Raw genomic sequence first — 17,147 nt, forward strand, 5'->3', positions numbered from 1 at the left:
AATTAGATTGCAAATGGAGTCTCCCGCTGCTGGCCATTAAAAGAATGCAGGTTTTTATTTAATCGAGTAAAGCATTGGCTTCACTTCTGAAACCTGAGCTAACGTCCACTTCCTCAATAAGGTGTACAGTGTTATGTACATGTAACAAATTTCACTTTCCAAATTATTAGATTTTTGGATTTTCTGTTTCAGCTTCTTCAACAACATCATCGGTGTGTGTCCAGGATCCGCTTGACTTCTTTGACTTCTTCCATCGCAAGAATTGAGGGCCAGCTTAAAAAAACAATGTCTGAAAAATGTTTTAATCAAATCAAACTATGACACAAAATCAGAGCTTTGTCATTTACTTTACATCAGAGATCTGCGGGAAAAAGTGTCAGAGGAATGGCATACTGTAAAGTGGCCACATGTGGGATTCAAACCTGGGCCACCCACTTGGAGTTCTACAGCCTCTGTACATGGTGGCTGTAGTACTCTTTTATAGAACAAGAGACAACATTTCATTGAGAGTATCTAAAATCTCGTACTCACTCATTTCTTCCTATCGCCTAGTTAGCCATATACTTGGACACTACTTTCTGTACCAACAGGCACCAATACCAACTTCTTTGTTGTTCTGAGTTGATTCATGACTTCAGTATTAATTTATTCTGATGGGTTCATGGCATTAATCACTACTTTCAAGCCCTCTTCACTACAGATGATATTCATTTATAAATGATGGTCCAATTATGTGCTAAATAAAAGCACATGATTTAGGGGGCTACCACAGCTGTAACTAGTATAGAGGGTACCCATGTGGATTGTCTGAATAAAGCAAGCACTGTAGCATCCTCTTCCTTATACTTCAGAAGTGTAAAGGAGTGGCAGGTGTCGTTGCACGCCTTCTTGGTTTGCTGATCATTTGGGCTACATTCATTCAGCTTGCAGGCCAGATATTTTTAACTGATTACACAACTGCAGATGGTAACATTACCAACTCTTTACTTCCGAAACAACCATTTGCTGAACAACAAAAGATAATTTTTTAAGTTCAAAGTTTAACCACGATCGTTATGCTAATCCACGTTTAAAGCTATTTCCATTCTGTGTTAGTGTAAGCGAGGTGGGTGTATGTGAAGGAATAAATCAGTCCAAACACGTTCTGGGTCTTTCTCATAACTTTAGTCAGCTTCTCCGACACACGGTACATTTCACAACCTCCCTTCTTCTTCTCTTTCTCTCCCCTCACTACACAGCTCACTCCTGCCTGAACAGCGCCCACTAGGTGGCCTACATAATAACAGGATATTAACATTACTGTAAACACTTGTAACCAACATTATAGCAATCATTTAAGAACATACTAAAGTTATGTCTGCATAGAGAAAGAACATAATAAACATATGTTTCTAACTTATTTGCATATCCCATTTTCACTCTTACATTAGCATCAAGCTAACTGACTAAGATAAACACCCTGGTGAATCTGTGAGAAATTGCAATAATAGTCCAGTCACTAGTGCTTATAATTAAAATGTTTCTCTTTTTTTAATGGTTTGTAAAGGTTTGAGCACAATTGTCTCACATAAAGTCTGAAGCACTGGAGTAAAAAAATGGTATCCATTTTTCTTTGAGGTTTAAAAGGTCTTAAGTTTTAATTCTAAAAAGTGTACAGCAACCCTGAACATTAAATGAAACCTTTTAAAAAGAAGAATACATTTTAATATGACAGATCATTTTTTATTAAAGATAAATCATCACTGTCTCTTAACGTTAGTGGTTTTCAGACTGTTTCCACACTCTAGGCATTGTCTTTAAATTCTCTCTTCTGATGCTTAAATCAATACATCATGTAGATTGTTATGTGTTTTTTTCATTGAGAAATTACTCCGCAGTTTAAAGCTCCTGTGAGGAACTTTTGGTTTCAGTCTACTTTGGCACCCCCTGTGGGGAAAAGCAGTAAGCCACACTTATTGTTGATTTTATCCTGTACACGAGCAGGTAGTTGTTCTGTGATGAAAATTCTCCTCCTCCTTTCGATGGTCAAATGTATCGCTCAGCTCATTTTGTTTTTTTGCTGAGGAATTTAGAAAAAAAGCTGCTTCTTCATTCTCTGAGCTGTAAACCCGCCTCGTCTGATACCTACCCCATCGCAGCTCTTACAGGCAATAAAAATAACTGTAGAAATAGTCAAACTTGTCGTAACTGCTCTGGTTGGCTTTTGTTGTTAAAACAGAGGCATCAGTATTAATTTCAGTCCGTTTCTTAATTTGCTAAAAAATGCTGACAGGAGCTTTAAATTAATGAACATGCTTGGCTTGTAACGGATTTAGCATGTAAAAATGGAAAGGTTATCTATGCTAATGAGGAGTATAGTAAAGGGAGTGTGCAGGAATAAATGGGATTCGCTAATCAAAGTGTTAAAGGGAAAGCAGTGAACGGAGACAACAAGTGCATTCAAGCATTCACTGCAGTGATGGCCAACATCCAGAACGCGTTTCCGGCAGAGCAGGCCTCTCTGTAATTGCCGAGTTTTGAGTTCTCGCTTCCTCACTTTGTTCAACCTTCGTTTTATTGCTTCCTCTCCTCCTTCTCAATCTAGAGGGTTTTTTTTTATTTAGTCTTTTGCTGTTGGGCTTTTGGCATAAAGCAGCATGCCCTGCACAATAGACCCAATTATGGCTGGCTTCACTGATAAGTGCATCACTGCTGCAGGTGGAGGTGGAGGAGGTGACGCTAAATATCAAGGGTGGCCGCTCCAGAGGCCTAAAGTAATTGCACTGCGGCAGCGGAGGAGAGGAAGGAGAAACAGAGATGCAGAGCCTTTTTCTTTTTCTTTTACAAATGTCTCCTACTTGATTTTAACCACTGTTCCTGAGTCCTTGAAATCCTCCTTTTTTCTTTTTTTTATCTTTTCCAAGTCAAGCACCACTTGACTTTGTCAGGAGCGTAAGATCTCAGAAGCCATGGGCGATCAAACAAGCTGCCAATCTTCTAAAAGGGACTTTGGACTAATTGTTTTATTGATTGTTGACGGATTAGTCTTTGTGGGCACATGAGCATGACGGCTGATGTTGACAGCTGCCTTATTTGCATCCTCTGAATCATATGCCGAGTGGGCACAAAGCGAACCTGTCTGATATTCAAAACAGAGCAGTTAATCAGCAACAGTAAGCTCACTGAAAACAGTGAAGAGAAGAGAAGTTTCTGCCTCCCACAAGGCTAAGATGGGCTGCAAAAATACGTCCAGACAGGCAGCCAGTCACAGCTTACAAAGTCAAATCCCACTGCTAGTATGCCAAAAAACATGGGTGGATAAGGCGGTGGGGGGGGGAGTTGGTAAAGACGCAGTAGAGCAAATAATCAGCAGCCCCCGGCATTCAGAGATGCCTTCTATAATCCTTGCTGCTCGGAGGAAAAAAATCACCTTGAATCATTGTAGACAGACAGCTCCAGTCGGTATAAAAAGGACAGGTAATGAGGGGGCTGATTGAACAAAAACTAAGTGGTCAAAGTACGTCTGACCTCTTGCTTGTTTCATTAAGCAGCCAATTCTGTCTCACAATGAGACGAGATATGTGACCTTCAGTGCTCATCAACATTCATCAAATACATGCAGTGGTCGTTTTCCTCTGATGTTAGCATCCAGTCAAACTGCTCCGTTGAACAATGCACACACCTGTCAGTCAGCTCAGCCATGCCCCTAAAAATCCAAATTAATGCAAAAACTCTTCGCTGTAATATAATCAAAAATGACCCCCTCAGACTTTACCGACAAAGAAATGAGCTGTTGAGACCAAAACTTTGAACCAGGCTATAAACATGTTTATTTATGCTGCAAAAAACAAGTATAATGGGACCTGATGGGGATTCCTTAGCTTTTGCAGCTAGCTTAAAGTGGACACGCGAGGAACTGCAGTTTTTTTTTTTTGCAATTCTGCATTGGCTTCATTGCAGGCCCCTTGGTGCCACATAGGAGGGTAAATCAACATGTATATATGACAGCTAAGTCCCATAGAAAGTCACTTAGCTTATCTATGTAGCTTAAGTTTACTCAGACGGTAAACATTTCCATGGTAACCAATCAGAAACTGTGTAGTTTTGGTTTTTTAAACCCAAGATCACGAATAAACCATGTTTCTCTTAAAAGGAGGTTGATATTGTCTGTCTTCTACAGGAGCATATACCATCATTTCACACTCAGGTCGCTGGTGGTAAGTCTACCTTGGATGGTTATGACATTATGGCCAATAATCAAATGGAGATAATGAATGGGATTTTTACAGAGCATTTGAGTTTAGTCAGATAAAAATGGTCACGTGGGAAGAAAATGAATGCAGGTGTTGCTTGGTGATTAGCAGAACAGCCTGAAGTCTTTGCCATTAGATCCCTCAGCCACAAAATCTATATTGCAAATTGGTTCAAATGTGGCTTCAGCATCTTCCCTCATTCCCTATTCTTCCAAGATGCCCTTACTTTGCAACAGGCTTTTTTTTGTTTACCATCATTCTCACATTCTTGAAAGCAGGATAAATAGCTTTCCTCTCCCGCAATCTAATTTATGAATAGGCGCTCCTACCCTCCACTTCCAATCCTCTGCTTTAAAACATGTCTCCATACAGGCCTGTTCATTCCATTAGTTCAACCTGTAGGTATCTGAGAGACGCAACCCATGTCTTCCAGAAGTCAGGATTACAGCTGTGAGCACCCCCCCCCCCCCCCCCCCCCCAACACAAAATTGTCCCTAATGAGTGTCAACATGAACTACTTCAGCTGCATGCTGCGGTTTGTTGGTGCAATAATACAAGTTCATGCGTGATCTTGTCTACTGTTGCACAACAATGGTTAACATTCATACAGATATTTACTGATCATGTAGTGACTACACACAGAACATTTCACTGTGGCAGTTTCCTCTCCATGTTAAGTGTGGGAAGACGAATCATTTGAAACCCCAACATGCGCAAAATAAAAGAAAAGAAACAAATAGACCATCCAAAAGCGCATTCACTGTCGGACGAACGTGCAAGTTACGGCACATTTCTTACCTTTAGAGTTTGAAGGGTCCCATACTCTTCTAGAGGAGGCTTCAGTGATAACAGTTGTAGAGTGAGCACTGAGATGAAAAAACGTTACATCACAAGCAGGAACTCAAAACGCGTGTGAAGGCGACGAAGCAGGGACACCAGGTCAAGAGAGAGGCACTCATCAGGAGACGCTCGGATCCTTCTTCAGAGTTGCTGCAGACGCTCCTCTGACTGAGCTATGCGGGTTTTTTTTTTCTTCACGGCACATTAACCCAACAAGTCCCCCTCCTGGCGCACTTTATGCAGCAAGTTGTGGAGGAGATGTGTGTGTTGGTGTTGCAGTCATCTGGTCGCAGCTGGACCGCGTACCAGCTTTCTGCTCGGGTTCCAGCTGTGCAGCTCGCACACACACACACACACACACACACACACACACACACACACACACTGCGGAGCCACAGTCCCGCCTGTTGGTAGTATCACAGCAACACCACAGCCTGTGCACATGCTGGATGTGTACGAGCTGCTACGCACCATCACGCACCACAACAATCAGTCATTATGTTGGCTGCTCTGCGACATCGATGCGACATGCCAATCTAAATAACTTCTTTCTACTCTGTGCACTTCCAGTTAAAAGATGCCTTCAAAGACACCTCATGAACTTAAGAATTGTAAACATTCCTGCATGTGTTCAGATGCTTTGGGCTGAATTACTTATTTTGTTTTATTTCATTAAAAATGAAGCAGGCAGCCGCTGCAGTGATACACTGGAAATGATGCATTGATTCATTTAAATGTATTTGTTACTATATGAGTAGATAACTGGGAAATTATGCATTTTTTCATCAAATGTTTCATGTGTTACTCGTTTTAAGTAGAGACTGTAAACGCTGCATCGTTGTTCTGGTTCTTGCAACCTCCGTTATTTGACACATGTTCATACATTGCACATACCTGTTGCTGCAGGATGAGGTCTTGCCCCCTTCGTGACGTCACATGATGCATTCAGGTCACGGCGGATGAAGAAGGGCTAAGTGACAAATGAAAAACACGCTGTTCTTTTTAAATCCTCACAAAAATGCAGAATAAAACAAAATTCAAAAAAAATATTATATAGGCTTGTTTTCTTTTGCATGAAATAAAAATGGTAGGATTCTAAAAACTAAACAAGGTTAAATAAAAAATAATAATACAATGTTGGACTAATAATTCCCTTTTTTTACTCACTCTGAATCAAAACAAGATCATTAACATTTTAGGAACTTTATGAAAACTGTAAAAGCATATTTGATTCACCTGGTATACACTTTCACAAAAGCTAAGACTTGTTGTGCAGAAGGATTTATCTTTGGCAAAGACATCAACATCTTTGATCGTATTTAATGCTAGGATTTGTCATTCAAGCGCCTCATGTCAAATTGAAATGGCGCGATTTCCGACTGCCTTTGAAGGCAACATTGTACGGAGTCCTCCCCTACCAGGAAGATAAGGGGAACTTGAAGACACGGTACGGGATTTTTTATTTCTAGATATTAAAATTATGTTTGATGAATCTAACAATTTGGCAAAAAGAATCTTTTCGGGTCAACGTCAAACTGAAAGTTAAAGAATTATTGGAAACGTGTCTAAATGACTTCTTCTCCCAGTCACTGACATCTCTGATTCAAATTTTAATTGCAAAATGATATTAGGTAGGCTACACTTTCTGTGTGGTTTAACATAAATGTGTAGTGTTAAATGGCTTCAGCGTTATCATAGTCTACTCCATGATTGTTTTTTTTAATTTCCTGTCACTTTGTTTGGTAAGTTATTTTCAAAGTGAAACTAAGCTCTTAAACCTTTACTAAAGAACTTTCAAAACAATTTCAAAATGGTCTTAAAACTGGCTGTACCACATACATATGTAGGTATTCTGATTTGATAAATAAAAGTAAAGGCATGAACAAAATAATTGGTTAAAATGTAGAAAGACTCTTAAAGAAACACAATGAACAGTTACATTAGCCCTGGTCAAACAGACTCATCACTCAGCAAAGATGATCTGTCCATAAAACAGATATTCATTTTATTATATTTGTTTAATCTTCCTTTTTTCTGAAACGTACATAGACACCTGATGGTGCAATTCTTTCTCAACACCAACCTGGTCTTTCCCCCATGCAGGATTCCCCAGCTTGAATCACTCCAAAAACATACACAAGGGGGGAGATCCTTCACTTTCCCAACATGGACAGCCAGGAGGTGTGCGATTTACTGGAAGAATGTCTCAGAGCAGCAGTTCAAGTCCAGCGGTCCAACCAGCCCACAGAGGCCGAGAGGCTGAACTACTGCAGCTGCAGAGGTCAGACACAAGATGGGGCTGTTCGGTAACATTTCGTTGCAGCAGGAGATGAAGTCAGATTGGGATTTGGGGGAGAAGATTTGGGGCTGGAATTACCAGGAGTTGGAACGATTTTGAAAGGGGGATTTATTTCCTATTTTTAGCTCATGCTTTTTAGAAAACCCGGCTGAGAAGGTAGTTCTAAGCCCTCCTATAAACTCAAACACATCTCTGATGAACTAACAGTTTTCTGTTTTGACTTGTGTAAGACGTGAATCATTTCCTCCTAACACTTGAGTAACTGCTTGATAAAAGATTACCTCATGCTGTCAAAAACTACTCAAACTAAATTGGGAAGTGAGTCCCATTCCAACTATCTTTTATCTCTGGTTTATTTGGCAGGACAGATGCAGTTTACATGGAGAACTAAACAACAATGTTCCAAATTAATGTACTACACCACAGCATTTAGAGCTCATGCAAATCCACTGACTGTCCCTGAAAAGGCCTTTGATATAAAATATATGTAAAATATATGGAGAGCAGGCTTCCAGAAAGAGCTAATCTGTGTTACATTTGGTTGTCAAAAAGTTTCAACAGCCAACACAAATGCCTACACATACTTACATAAACAAACAACTTTAGCAAATGTGGCAACTCCGGTTTGATTTAAGTAAGTAGGAAATGTATTCCATAAGTACCTTTTGCCTTGAAGCGCCCAGAAATTGATATCAAAAATAAACATAAACTTACATTTTGATTGATTTCACAATAGAGTGAATTACAGATATTTTTGAGAGAGGAAACATGTTTTTTGGTATTTTTTTACACAGTCTTATCGACAGACCTTAAAAATGTAACCTCAGAGAAGCAGCCTCACGACCCCCTGAATCCGTGGTTCTCAACTGGTGGGTCGGGACCCAAAAGTGGGTCTCGAACTTTGTCTGGAAAGAAAAGTGTCAAGAATCTATGAAGCGCTCTTAAAACATGCTGGTTTTGCTCCTTTTCTTGATTTTGTCACATGTTTCGTACCATCTGAGGTCCAAACTGCATTATTTTTCATTCAATAAAACTGATGGGTTGAAATAAATATGCAAAATTTGGGTCACGATTTTCATGAAGGAGTTGGTGGTGGGTCCTGAGGCTGGACCAGTTGAAAACCACTGCTCTAGATGGGCCCGGACCCCAGGTTGGGAACCAATGATCTAGAGCTCTGATCTCAAGATTTTGCAATATTTTTTTGTTGCCTCCACCTTGAAGTCACCCAAAGTTAAAGATTGTAATGTAGTGTATTGTCTTGTGTTTGTATTTGGTCTTTGTCTTCATAGTGTCATAAAAAAAAATATTGACATTATATTCCCTTTTTTTAAACTCCTGATTTCAACATTCAACTTTGCACTTACATATACTGTTACTGGATTCATGAGATTTCTCTGTTGTTTTTTTTACAGACTCGCTGTGTGCAGAACTGGCCTCTCTCCTGCAGGAGGCGATAGAGATGAAGTGGCCCTTTGTGCCCGAGAAGTGGCAATACAAACAGTCTGTGCTTGCAAATGACAAGACCAACCTCAACGACCTCATCAGCAAGCACCTATCTAAGCTACTGGTGATAATCACTTCATTTATTTACAGTTTCCATGTGATTTTAAACAAAGACAATACGTTTGCTGACTGTGTTTAATGTGTTGCCAGGCTCTTTTATTGGCTTCCATTGTGGCTCAGGAGGCATGCATGGCACTGGCGGTCGTCTTTTTAGTCGACCGCTTCCTGTACTGGACAGATGAGTCCAGCCGGCTGCTGAGGATCACCAAGCTGCTCCACAGACAGCATCCCGACACCCCTGTGGCCCCCCAGCTGGTTATACGACAGGCCAGAGTCTACCTTAACTCTGGTATGGCGTGGTAAAGGGAGTGGTTGTGTGAAACATGTGCGGATGATACTCTGTTGATTTCATAGTTTTTATGTGGATCCACTCATGTAGAATTATTAGCCCTATTCAGTCTGCTGTTTCAAGCTGTGATATTTACACCACTGTGACGTTTCCCCTTCAAACTGAATGTCACTGAGGGGTAATGGGTGGGGGGGGGGGGGGGGGAGTGAACCCCCCTCTGTAGCTTCTTCTGATGTAGTAACAGAAGCGTTCAGCAGGGCAAGCGGGGGAGAGCAGCGCTGTGTGTGTGCATGCTGACCGTGTGTGTATGTAGAGCTCCCTCTTCTGCAATGCCAAAACGCCATGTAAACCCACAGACTGGGACAGTAATGTTACAATGTCGCAGAATCGATATGAAGGTACAAAGACGTGATGATGGCTGAGCTTAGTTACAGCACTTTTGCTCAAGAAGTCTGAAAAAGAGCTAACGAGAATGGAGGAGTGACACATCATGCATCTCTCTAATCATTGTTTTGTGGCGAATGGATTGAGGCAAAGTCGTAATGTGAAAATGCTGCCAATACTTTGTCATGATTACACATTTTAATCAGAGAGATATTAGGTCTCCCTGTACAGCGCTGGATTAATGTTGACATGATAAACATGTTCCTGACAGGCAAACTGCAGAAGGCAGAATACATCCTGAGCAGACTCATTAACAGTAGTGGAGCAACAGGTACGTTCCAGCGATGTCACTGTTTAATGACTTTTAATGAGCATTTTGATTGTTTTCTTATAAGCAATTTTAAAAATCCATACTTACTTTCTCACATAGGTTGCTGGGTGTACCAGTCTGAAAGCGATCGGGCTCTTGTGCAGGCTGTTAGTGTTCAAGTACGGGGGATGGTTTTGCAAAAGCTCGGTAAGATTGTTATCCTGAATGAAAGGGGGGGAAAGTTTCCTCCGCTGATGCATTCACATTTTGTCAATTTTTGTGACCTTTTTATTTTAAGGCCTGTGGTTGGAGGCTTCACAGCTAATCTGGGCCTCTCTCGTCGGCTACTATGCTCTTCCTCAACCTGACAAAAAGGTAGCTCAGACATAACAACAACCTCTGCCACACTAGGAGCTTATAAACATGCACACACCTCTGTTTAATTGCACCTATAAACCTCTGCTCTACATGTTGAATTATTGTTTTAGGGCATTGGAACCTCTCTTGGCATACTAGCCAACATATTGGTGTCAATGAATGATGAGGACTTTCATACGTTTAGGAAGCATCCAGATATTGATTTGGTGAGTTTAGCCTAAATATTGCGTTCCCTTGTATGTTATCATCTTATTTAGATTATAATACCTTGTCTATGTCCGCCTGTTGTTTGGAGCAGTCCTTACTTGGAGACAGAAGTCGCCGTCTTCTTTCTGCAGCCCAGGCGGCAAAGATGGCGGTAGTGTACAGTCAATACACTTCACTCTATGTGTTGACCAATGTGGTATGTTGCTCCTCTCATTACAGCTCATGGTGTCCTATAAACGGCATTAGAAAATGTTCATTAAATCCTGGACATATTTGTTGTAGAAGTTGTAAAAAAAAAAAAAAAAAAAAAAAAGGAAAGTTATTAAAAACTATATATGTATCATCAATCAATTATAATTCTTTCCACAGCTCTTGTTCTAATTAAGAAATGAACCATATTTACTGCCAGCCCTCAATACACTTATTTAGTTCCACTTTTGTCCAGTAGGTGGCAGCAGTGAAAGTCATATCACCGGTGTGTCAAATTCCAATCTACTTTTTTATACATTAAAAGCATGAACATAAAACACACAATATATAATAGGCAAAAAAATAATCAATTAGTAAAAATTGATGATTCATGTGATCACTCCGTACAAACCGATTGAGGGGCACGACCTGAGAGCTCACACTGTACGAGTTAAATCAGGATGGAGCATTCACAATTTTCAATAGAAAACTCCCACGGATGGAGGTTGAAGTCAGATCTATGTGTGTTTTAGTTGTCTCATATGCACAGCTCAAATACAAACACCTGCAAAAACACTCTCACAAACACTCAGCATCACTATAAAATACTACATGGGATTTACTAGCGGCTAAATCATAACAAATATTCCCAGTCAGTTGGAGGTCCACAGATATTTCCTGAGTTAATTTATTTTTGAAAACAGATTGAACAGGCATTGCTGAAGTGATTCTGGACGTTTTCGATAAATTTATGCAGGGGCAATCAGGGGAAAAAGCCCCAAAGGGAATCAGATCATGGCTCTGATCTCATTGTGGAAGTGTGTGCATGACTAAAATTTCAAGTGTGCCAGAAAACCATCCCACCGTTCAGGAGCAGCTGATCGGGGGTGTGGTTGGTTGTCTTGCCTCAGTATACACCGCACGACTAATAACACATGATCGAGCTGAATTATGTCTAAATTAGCCTGAAATTGTACAGTGTATGCCTAGCTTAAGGTAGACAGGAAGCGTCCATTTGACTACTTTTCCCTTTTACCATTTTACCTACCTAAAGTACTTTTTCCTCTTTTCCTTCAGGCCACTCAAGGGACCTGCTTGTTGTCTTTCAGTTTCTCAGTGCAGTGCCCTGCCACTCAAAGGCAGTTTTACCTCCTCCAGGCTAAAGAGGCGTTTGAGATCGGTCTGCTAACCAAAGCAGAGGACGAGCTGGTCACCAGCAAGCAGGAACTCCACACATTCCTCAAGGCGGCCTATTCCCTCTCTGTGACTCACAAATGGCTCGGCACTGCTCAGGAGGTTGTGGTGAAGGCAACTGGAGCTTGTCAAAAAGCTTTAGCGACCTTCTACGATTACTGCCAGGCAGATACTCAAGACAAAGATGGCCTCTGTGCTGAAATCATGCACCTCGTTGCTAAAGTCAAGATTCTGTTGGAAGTGAAGCCTTTCCTAAATTCAGACAAGGGGTCTTTTATACCCGACAGCTACAGAAACAATGATGACACATTGGTCAATTTTACATTGGACGGTTTCGCTAAGGTGATGCAGAGGTTCAAAAAGTACCACGCATCACTGTGTGAGACATCCAGCACAAACTGTAAGGGCACCAGTGACAAGATTGATGGGGCAAGGGTATGTATTACTGCACTGGGAACCACCGTTGGTGTTCCAAACACAGAATGCGGCACGGAGGCTTGCAAAGAGTCAACAGTAGCACACAAAGAAGATGAACCACAACAGAAAGGTTCAAACTCATTGGCTGTTCATCCCCTTCCAAAGTCTGACCTGGGCAGCACTTTAGAAATCACGGATAACCTCGGCTCTTCATGGCAGAACTACTCCCTAAGTAGTTCAGGGTCTCCAAGGCCAAGCAACAGCTACACAGGAAGTGGTGCGATTGTATGCGATGCAAATGCAGGCAGTAAGAGCTGTCTGACGACGGAGTTTGATGATGATAGGGATGACAACATGCTACAGTCTGCTGATAAAAAGGGGAAGCGAGACTTGGTGGACTGTAATTCTGGTCTCAGTTCTCATACGGCTGCAATACCTGCGACTTCCTCAAATAGTAGCAGACAATCAGAGAATAAAAAAGTGATACAAACTGATATAGAGACCCTTGAGACTGAGGATTGGATGACTGATGATGTTGGCGTACCACTGAATTCATCACTAGGTGAAGGAGCAGTGCAATCCCTCTCCCAGCTTACTCTCAGAACCTCCTCCAGCTCCCTCGGTAACAGTTTTGGGTCGCAGTCGTCATGGGAGAAAATCTCAATTGACCTGAACTCGCCCTCAATCATAAAACCTCAGCCACGTAGCCTACCAAAAGCTGGAACCAGGCAAGTCAGCAAGTCACAAGAGTCTGATGAGAGCATCTTCCTGTTGGAAACACTAGATTCAGAAACCTCAGATTCCACAGATGATCTGAATCACAAAAACCACTTATCTGGATTGGAACCCGGAGCCTCGAACAAGCCAAGACCTTTGGAGAGCACACACATTGACCCAAATATGGACACTGAAGTGGACTTTGTATCTGCAAAACCTGCGCCCAAGAATTCCTTGGCAAATCCAATCCCAAAACATTCCCAATTTTTCCCACAACAGTGTGCATCCACTGAAACTTCCACAGAGAGTTCATTTGAGAGGCTGGAGGAGAATCAAAGCGGGAACCAAAGCAGTGAAGATACTTCTCCAGAAAAAGTCAATATCCCTCAGAGCAAGAACCCCATGTGTTACAGCTGCCTTGAGGCCAGCTATAGAGTAGTCCCTGAGAGACAGTATCTGTTGTCACAGCAGGACTACCAAGCCCTACTGGCTGGAGTTTGCCATGAATGTCTTCTGAGGCGATTGCAAAGTGACAAGATACAATTTAAACTCAAGAAGCACAGAACTGCGCACAGTAAGTTTGAATTCTCAGTGGTGATACCCTGGCTTTTTATACACTTAACTAAGACAGCATATGAGGTTAATATTATGTCGTGGTCAAGAGGTAGAGCAATAGACAACCGGAAACAGGGTTGGCAACTTGATCCAAATTTTCTCCTGTCATTTCTTGGTATCCTTGGGCAAGAAATTAAATTCAAATTAGTTCCTGAATGTGGGCCAGGATCTTGCTTAGTAGCTGGCTGCCAGTGTTGTGTGATTGGAAATGAACTGCAGAAACCTTAAAAAGTGCATTTATAGCTGCTCAACCACAGCATGTTAACATTAGGGCTGTGCATCTTTACTGGCCTCATGGTTCAGTTACAATAATCCTGTCAATGATTAAAAATTAAACGAATACACTCCGATGTAACTGGATTTAAAAATGAAAAACCTGACTGTGTCTAAAGGAGTTAAAAAAATAATGTCTGCTAATATCTAAATGTTATCCTTATTAGATGGTCTTCATTTAAAGTTCTCCAAAGCCACAGGGCTGTGGACAGCCCGGGAGACCTGCCTTTACATCGGGGAGCCAATGGGGATGCAGGGCAAGCAGAGAACGGCAATATGGGTGCAGTTTTTACACCAGGAAGAAAGGTTAAGCAGGTAATAAGATGCATATTAAAAAGGCACAACCTAAACAAATGACGTTACCGTTACTTAATGTGTACGTTTATGATCTTAGCTACGTGGGGAAGGACTATTTGAAGCCAAAGGAGGTCCAGTTTCACCTGAAAGATGTGGAGAGACAGATGACAGCCCAGTACTATGTGACTGAATTCAACAAGAGTCTTTACGACAAGGAAGTCATGGCTCAGATCTTCTTCATTCCTTCAGAAGCTCTGTTGGTGAGGACAATCATAAAGATAAAAGATTACAAACAATTACAGCAATTTGGACATCCTCCAGTTACCAATTTATAGCTAGAAATTTCCCCCCATTATAATTGGGTATGGTGCAGGAAAACACCCTAGCCCTTCCAGCGAGGGGCGTTGTCAAACACAGCTCATTTACATATTTAAAGCTACAGACACAGAAACAGCCTGTTCTGAGCAGGGCTGAAATAGAGGGGTGTATAGGCAGGATCAAATACAGGACCAGAGTGGATTTAGAACAATAAACTTCACACACATGTTTTGGGGAGCTCTGAGACTTATTTAAACTGATTGAAGAGGAGGAGAATATGTGACCTTTAAGCGATTAGCTACATTAGGATTAACACGGAGAACAGCAGATAGATATCAAATCTAGATACATTTAAATGAATGCTTTGCATACACAGACAGGCTTTAATAATAACAACATGTATTGTAAGTTCCCTCTTTTTTTATGTTCTAGATTCTGAATGGAAATGAGGTAGTGGGCTGTGTCACAGTGGAGCCCTACATGCTCGGAGACTTCGTCAAACTGACCAACAACACTGGAAAGAAGGACCAGAGTTTCCCGGCAACCGAGTATGGCCTTGCCTTTGGACACTTTACCTACCGGTTTTCTGACTGTCAGGAAGTTGTTGTGGACCTGCAAGGTGTGTGTGCGTCACTGATAAATCAAATTACTCCTTCTGATTTTGTCATTATGAACATTTTAAGCACATCTAAAAATTTGGGATTTTTTTAAGCAATCATCATTATACATTATCTTTCCGCTTTAATTTCCAGGGTGGGTGACAGCCAATGGCAAAGGGCTGACCTACCTTACAGACCCCCAGATTCACTCCACCATGATCCCCAAAGGCCCCTCCAACTTTGCTGCCAGAGGTCTCAGGTATTTCTTAGAAGAGCAACACGGACCAGAGTGCAACGGCATCTGTCAGCTGCTTCAGCTGCCTCCTGTTGGCTGACAGCCACATGTTCTGCCTCAGAAACTATGACTCTTATCTTATATTTGAGCTCTTAAAATGTAACTATCGTGCTGCTCATGCAAATTCCTGAAAATCCAGGTTTACTATTTAACCAAAATGGTCCCAGCTACAATCTTTGGGCTGGACTTGAAATGCACAATACTTTATATACAACTGAAACATGAAACTGTGTTTTTAGCTGCTAGGTGAAAAAAGACACTTCTTAGACCTGCCATATATGTACAGTCAATGGTACCTGCTGTGTTAATCTCCAATCCAATCCAACTCTATTCATATAGCACATTTTGAAAAAAGCAGTGTTCACCAAAAGTTTACAGTCCTCAAAATAAAGTGGTCATAATCATTAAAAAAAGAGATAAATTAAAAAAATTAAAACAGATGAACAAGATATAAATGTTAAAGACACAAGAACACACCACTCAGAGGCTGCTATGTAAAGTATCAAATTATCCCATTCATGTATTCATACGCCACTGAGGAAGCAGTGGGAGAAACTTGGGGTTAAGTGTCTTGCCCAAGGACACAACGGACATGTTGCTGCAGGAAGCTGGGGATCGAACCCTCGACTTTCTGGTTGAGAGAAGACCGACTCTACCACTGAGTGGTGGTGAAAAAGCTTGGTCTCTAGTCTTCATCCTAGTTTATCAAGTGGTTAAAACAACTGGTCGGAAGATCTGATTGATCTTGACGGGGTGTAGGGCTGCAAATGTTCTGAGCCATGCATTTTAAATAGAAATAGTTTCCCAAAGAGAGGTGAATGTTTAGTTTATGAAGAAGATCTAAAAGAAGATCAAATTAAGTTTTGCGTTATCGAATCATTGGTGGGCACGGCCTGCTGCTGTCGACTCCTCCCTCCCTCCTCTGTTTGTCCCGATCCTTCTTCCTGCATCACCCCCTATCCCCCCTATTTTTGTTGTAACATAACAAAGAGTAACATCTTTTACCTGCTCTTTGTAGAGTGTCTCGAGATAACGTTCGTTATGAATTCAATTCAGATTAGGATGAATTGATTTGTTTTATGATCTTCTTTGAATGCTATAAAATGAATTGTAATTTAGGAACTAATAGTTTCAGGGATTTGAGTGGATGAGTCGGCCTTCAGCTCTTTTTTTTTTTTTTTTAAATAATGTGCTTTGTGAATCAATGTCTTGTAGAAGAGCTGCAAATTATTTAAGATTCTTCTTTCACCCCCTTCTCATTCAAGATTTGAGATTTTATGCTTGTATTCAATTTTACTTTGTTTGGTCGATGAATGCAATAAACTTCTATAAATTAATGAATTAATAAGTATGTGGGGCATTAAATAGGTTTGTTGAGTGTCTGTAAAAGCTGACTGAAAAATGAGTTTGATGTTAAAAAAATAAAGTAATAAAATATTAAAATCAACTATTTGCTACAGAATTGCAAGAGGATTAGGGCCGCTGAAAAGATAAATCTGACTTTAATCTCAGAATTCTGAGAAAAAAGTCATAACCCCAAACATCTTTTTTTCAGTGGCCCTAATCCTCTTCAAGCCCAAATTGAGTTTATGTTGCAATAAATTCTGTAAAAGCCTGTTGTTGTGTTTTTGATATGTTTGTTTGATTCATCACTGTCCTCTCACCATGTGACTGGATTGTGGTTCAACTGGATTCAGCAAGAATCACCTGACACTGTGACACTGAAGGGAG

At 41.0% G+C, this 17,147-nt stretch overlaps 1 protein-coding gene and 1 long non-coding RNA gene across 2 annotated transcripts; one reads left to right on the forward strand and one right to left on the reverse strand.

The window, feature by feature from the left end:
* Positions 1-4,715: 4,715 nt before the first annotated feature.
* Positions 4,716-15,450, reverse strand: LOC136177464 (uncharacterized). The gene is made up of 4 exons (XR_010665078.1): positions 15,310-15,450; positions 14,348-14,458; positions 10,563-10,732; positions 4,716-6,042 (listed from the first exon to the last, which is right to left on the reverse strand). It is a non-coding gene; the product is annotated as an uncharacterized lncRNA (long non-coding RNA).
* LOC109992851 (alpha-protein kinase 1-like) lies at positions 7,223-16,757 on the forward strand. Its single transcript, XM_029279651.2, has 13 exons — positions 7,223-7,353; positions 8,784-8,938; positions 9,025-9,223; positions 9,879-9,938; positions 10,038-10,124; positions 10,216-10,292; positions 10,406-10,501; positions 10,594-10,698; positions 11,769-13,593; positions 14,075-14,222; positions 14,302-14,464; positions 14,955-15,141; positions 15,275-16,757. Exons 1-13 carry the CDS (start codon positions 7,239-7,241, stop codon positions 15,454-15,456), a joined length of 3,399 nt encoding a protein of 1,132 aa, XP_029135484.2. The 5' UTR covers positions 7,223-7,238; the 3' UTR covers positions 15,457-16,757.
* The last annotated feature ends 390 nt before the right edge of the window (positions 16,758-17,147 follow it).

The sequence above is a fragment of the Labrus bergylta genome, chromosome 22 (assembly GCF_963930695.1).
Source record: "Labrus bergylta chromosome 22, fLabBer1.1, whole genome shotgun sequence".
In the NCBI taxonomy this organism is placed as follows: domain Eukaryota; kingdom Metazoa; phylum Chordata; class Actinopteri; order Labriformes; family Labridae; genus Labrus; species Labrus bergylta.

Bases quoted from the DNA above. Each gene is read 5' to 3' on its own strand.
- LOC109992851 (XM_029279651.2), top strand. From the start codon at position 7,239: ATGGACAGCCAGGAGGTGTGCGATTTACTGGAAGAATGTCTCAGAGCA. The intron at 7,354-8,783 runs GTCAGACACAAG...TTTTTTTTACAG, and splicing joins GAACTACTGCAGCTGCAGAG to ACTCGCTGTGTGCAGAACTG. The intron at 10,293-10,405 runs GTAGCTCAGACA...TTATTGTTTTAG, and splicing joins TTCCTCAACCTGACAAAAAG to GGCATTGGAACCTCTCTTGG.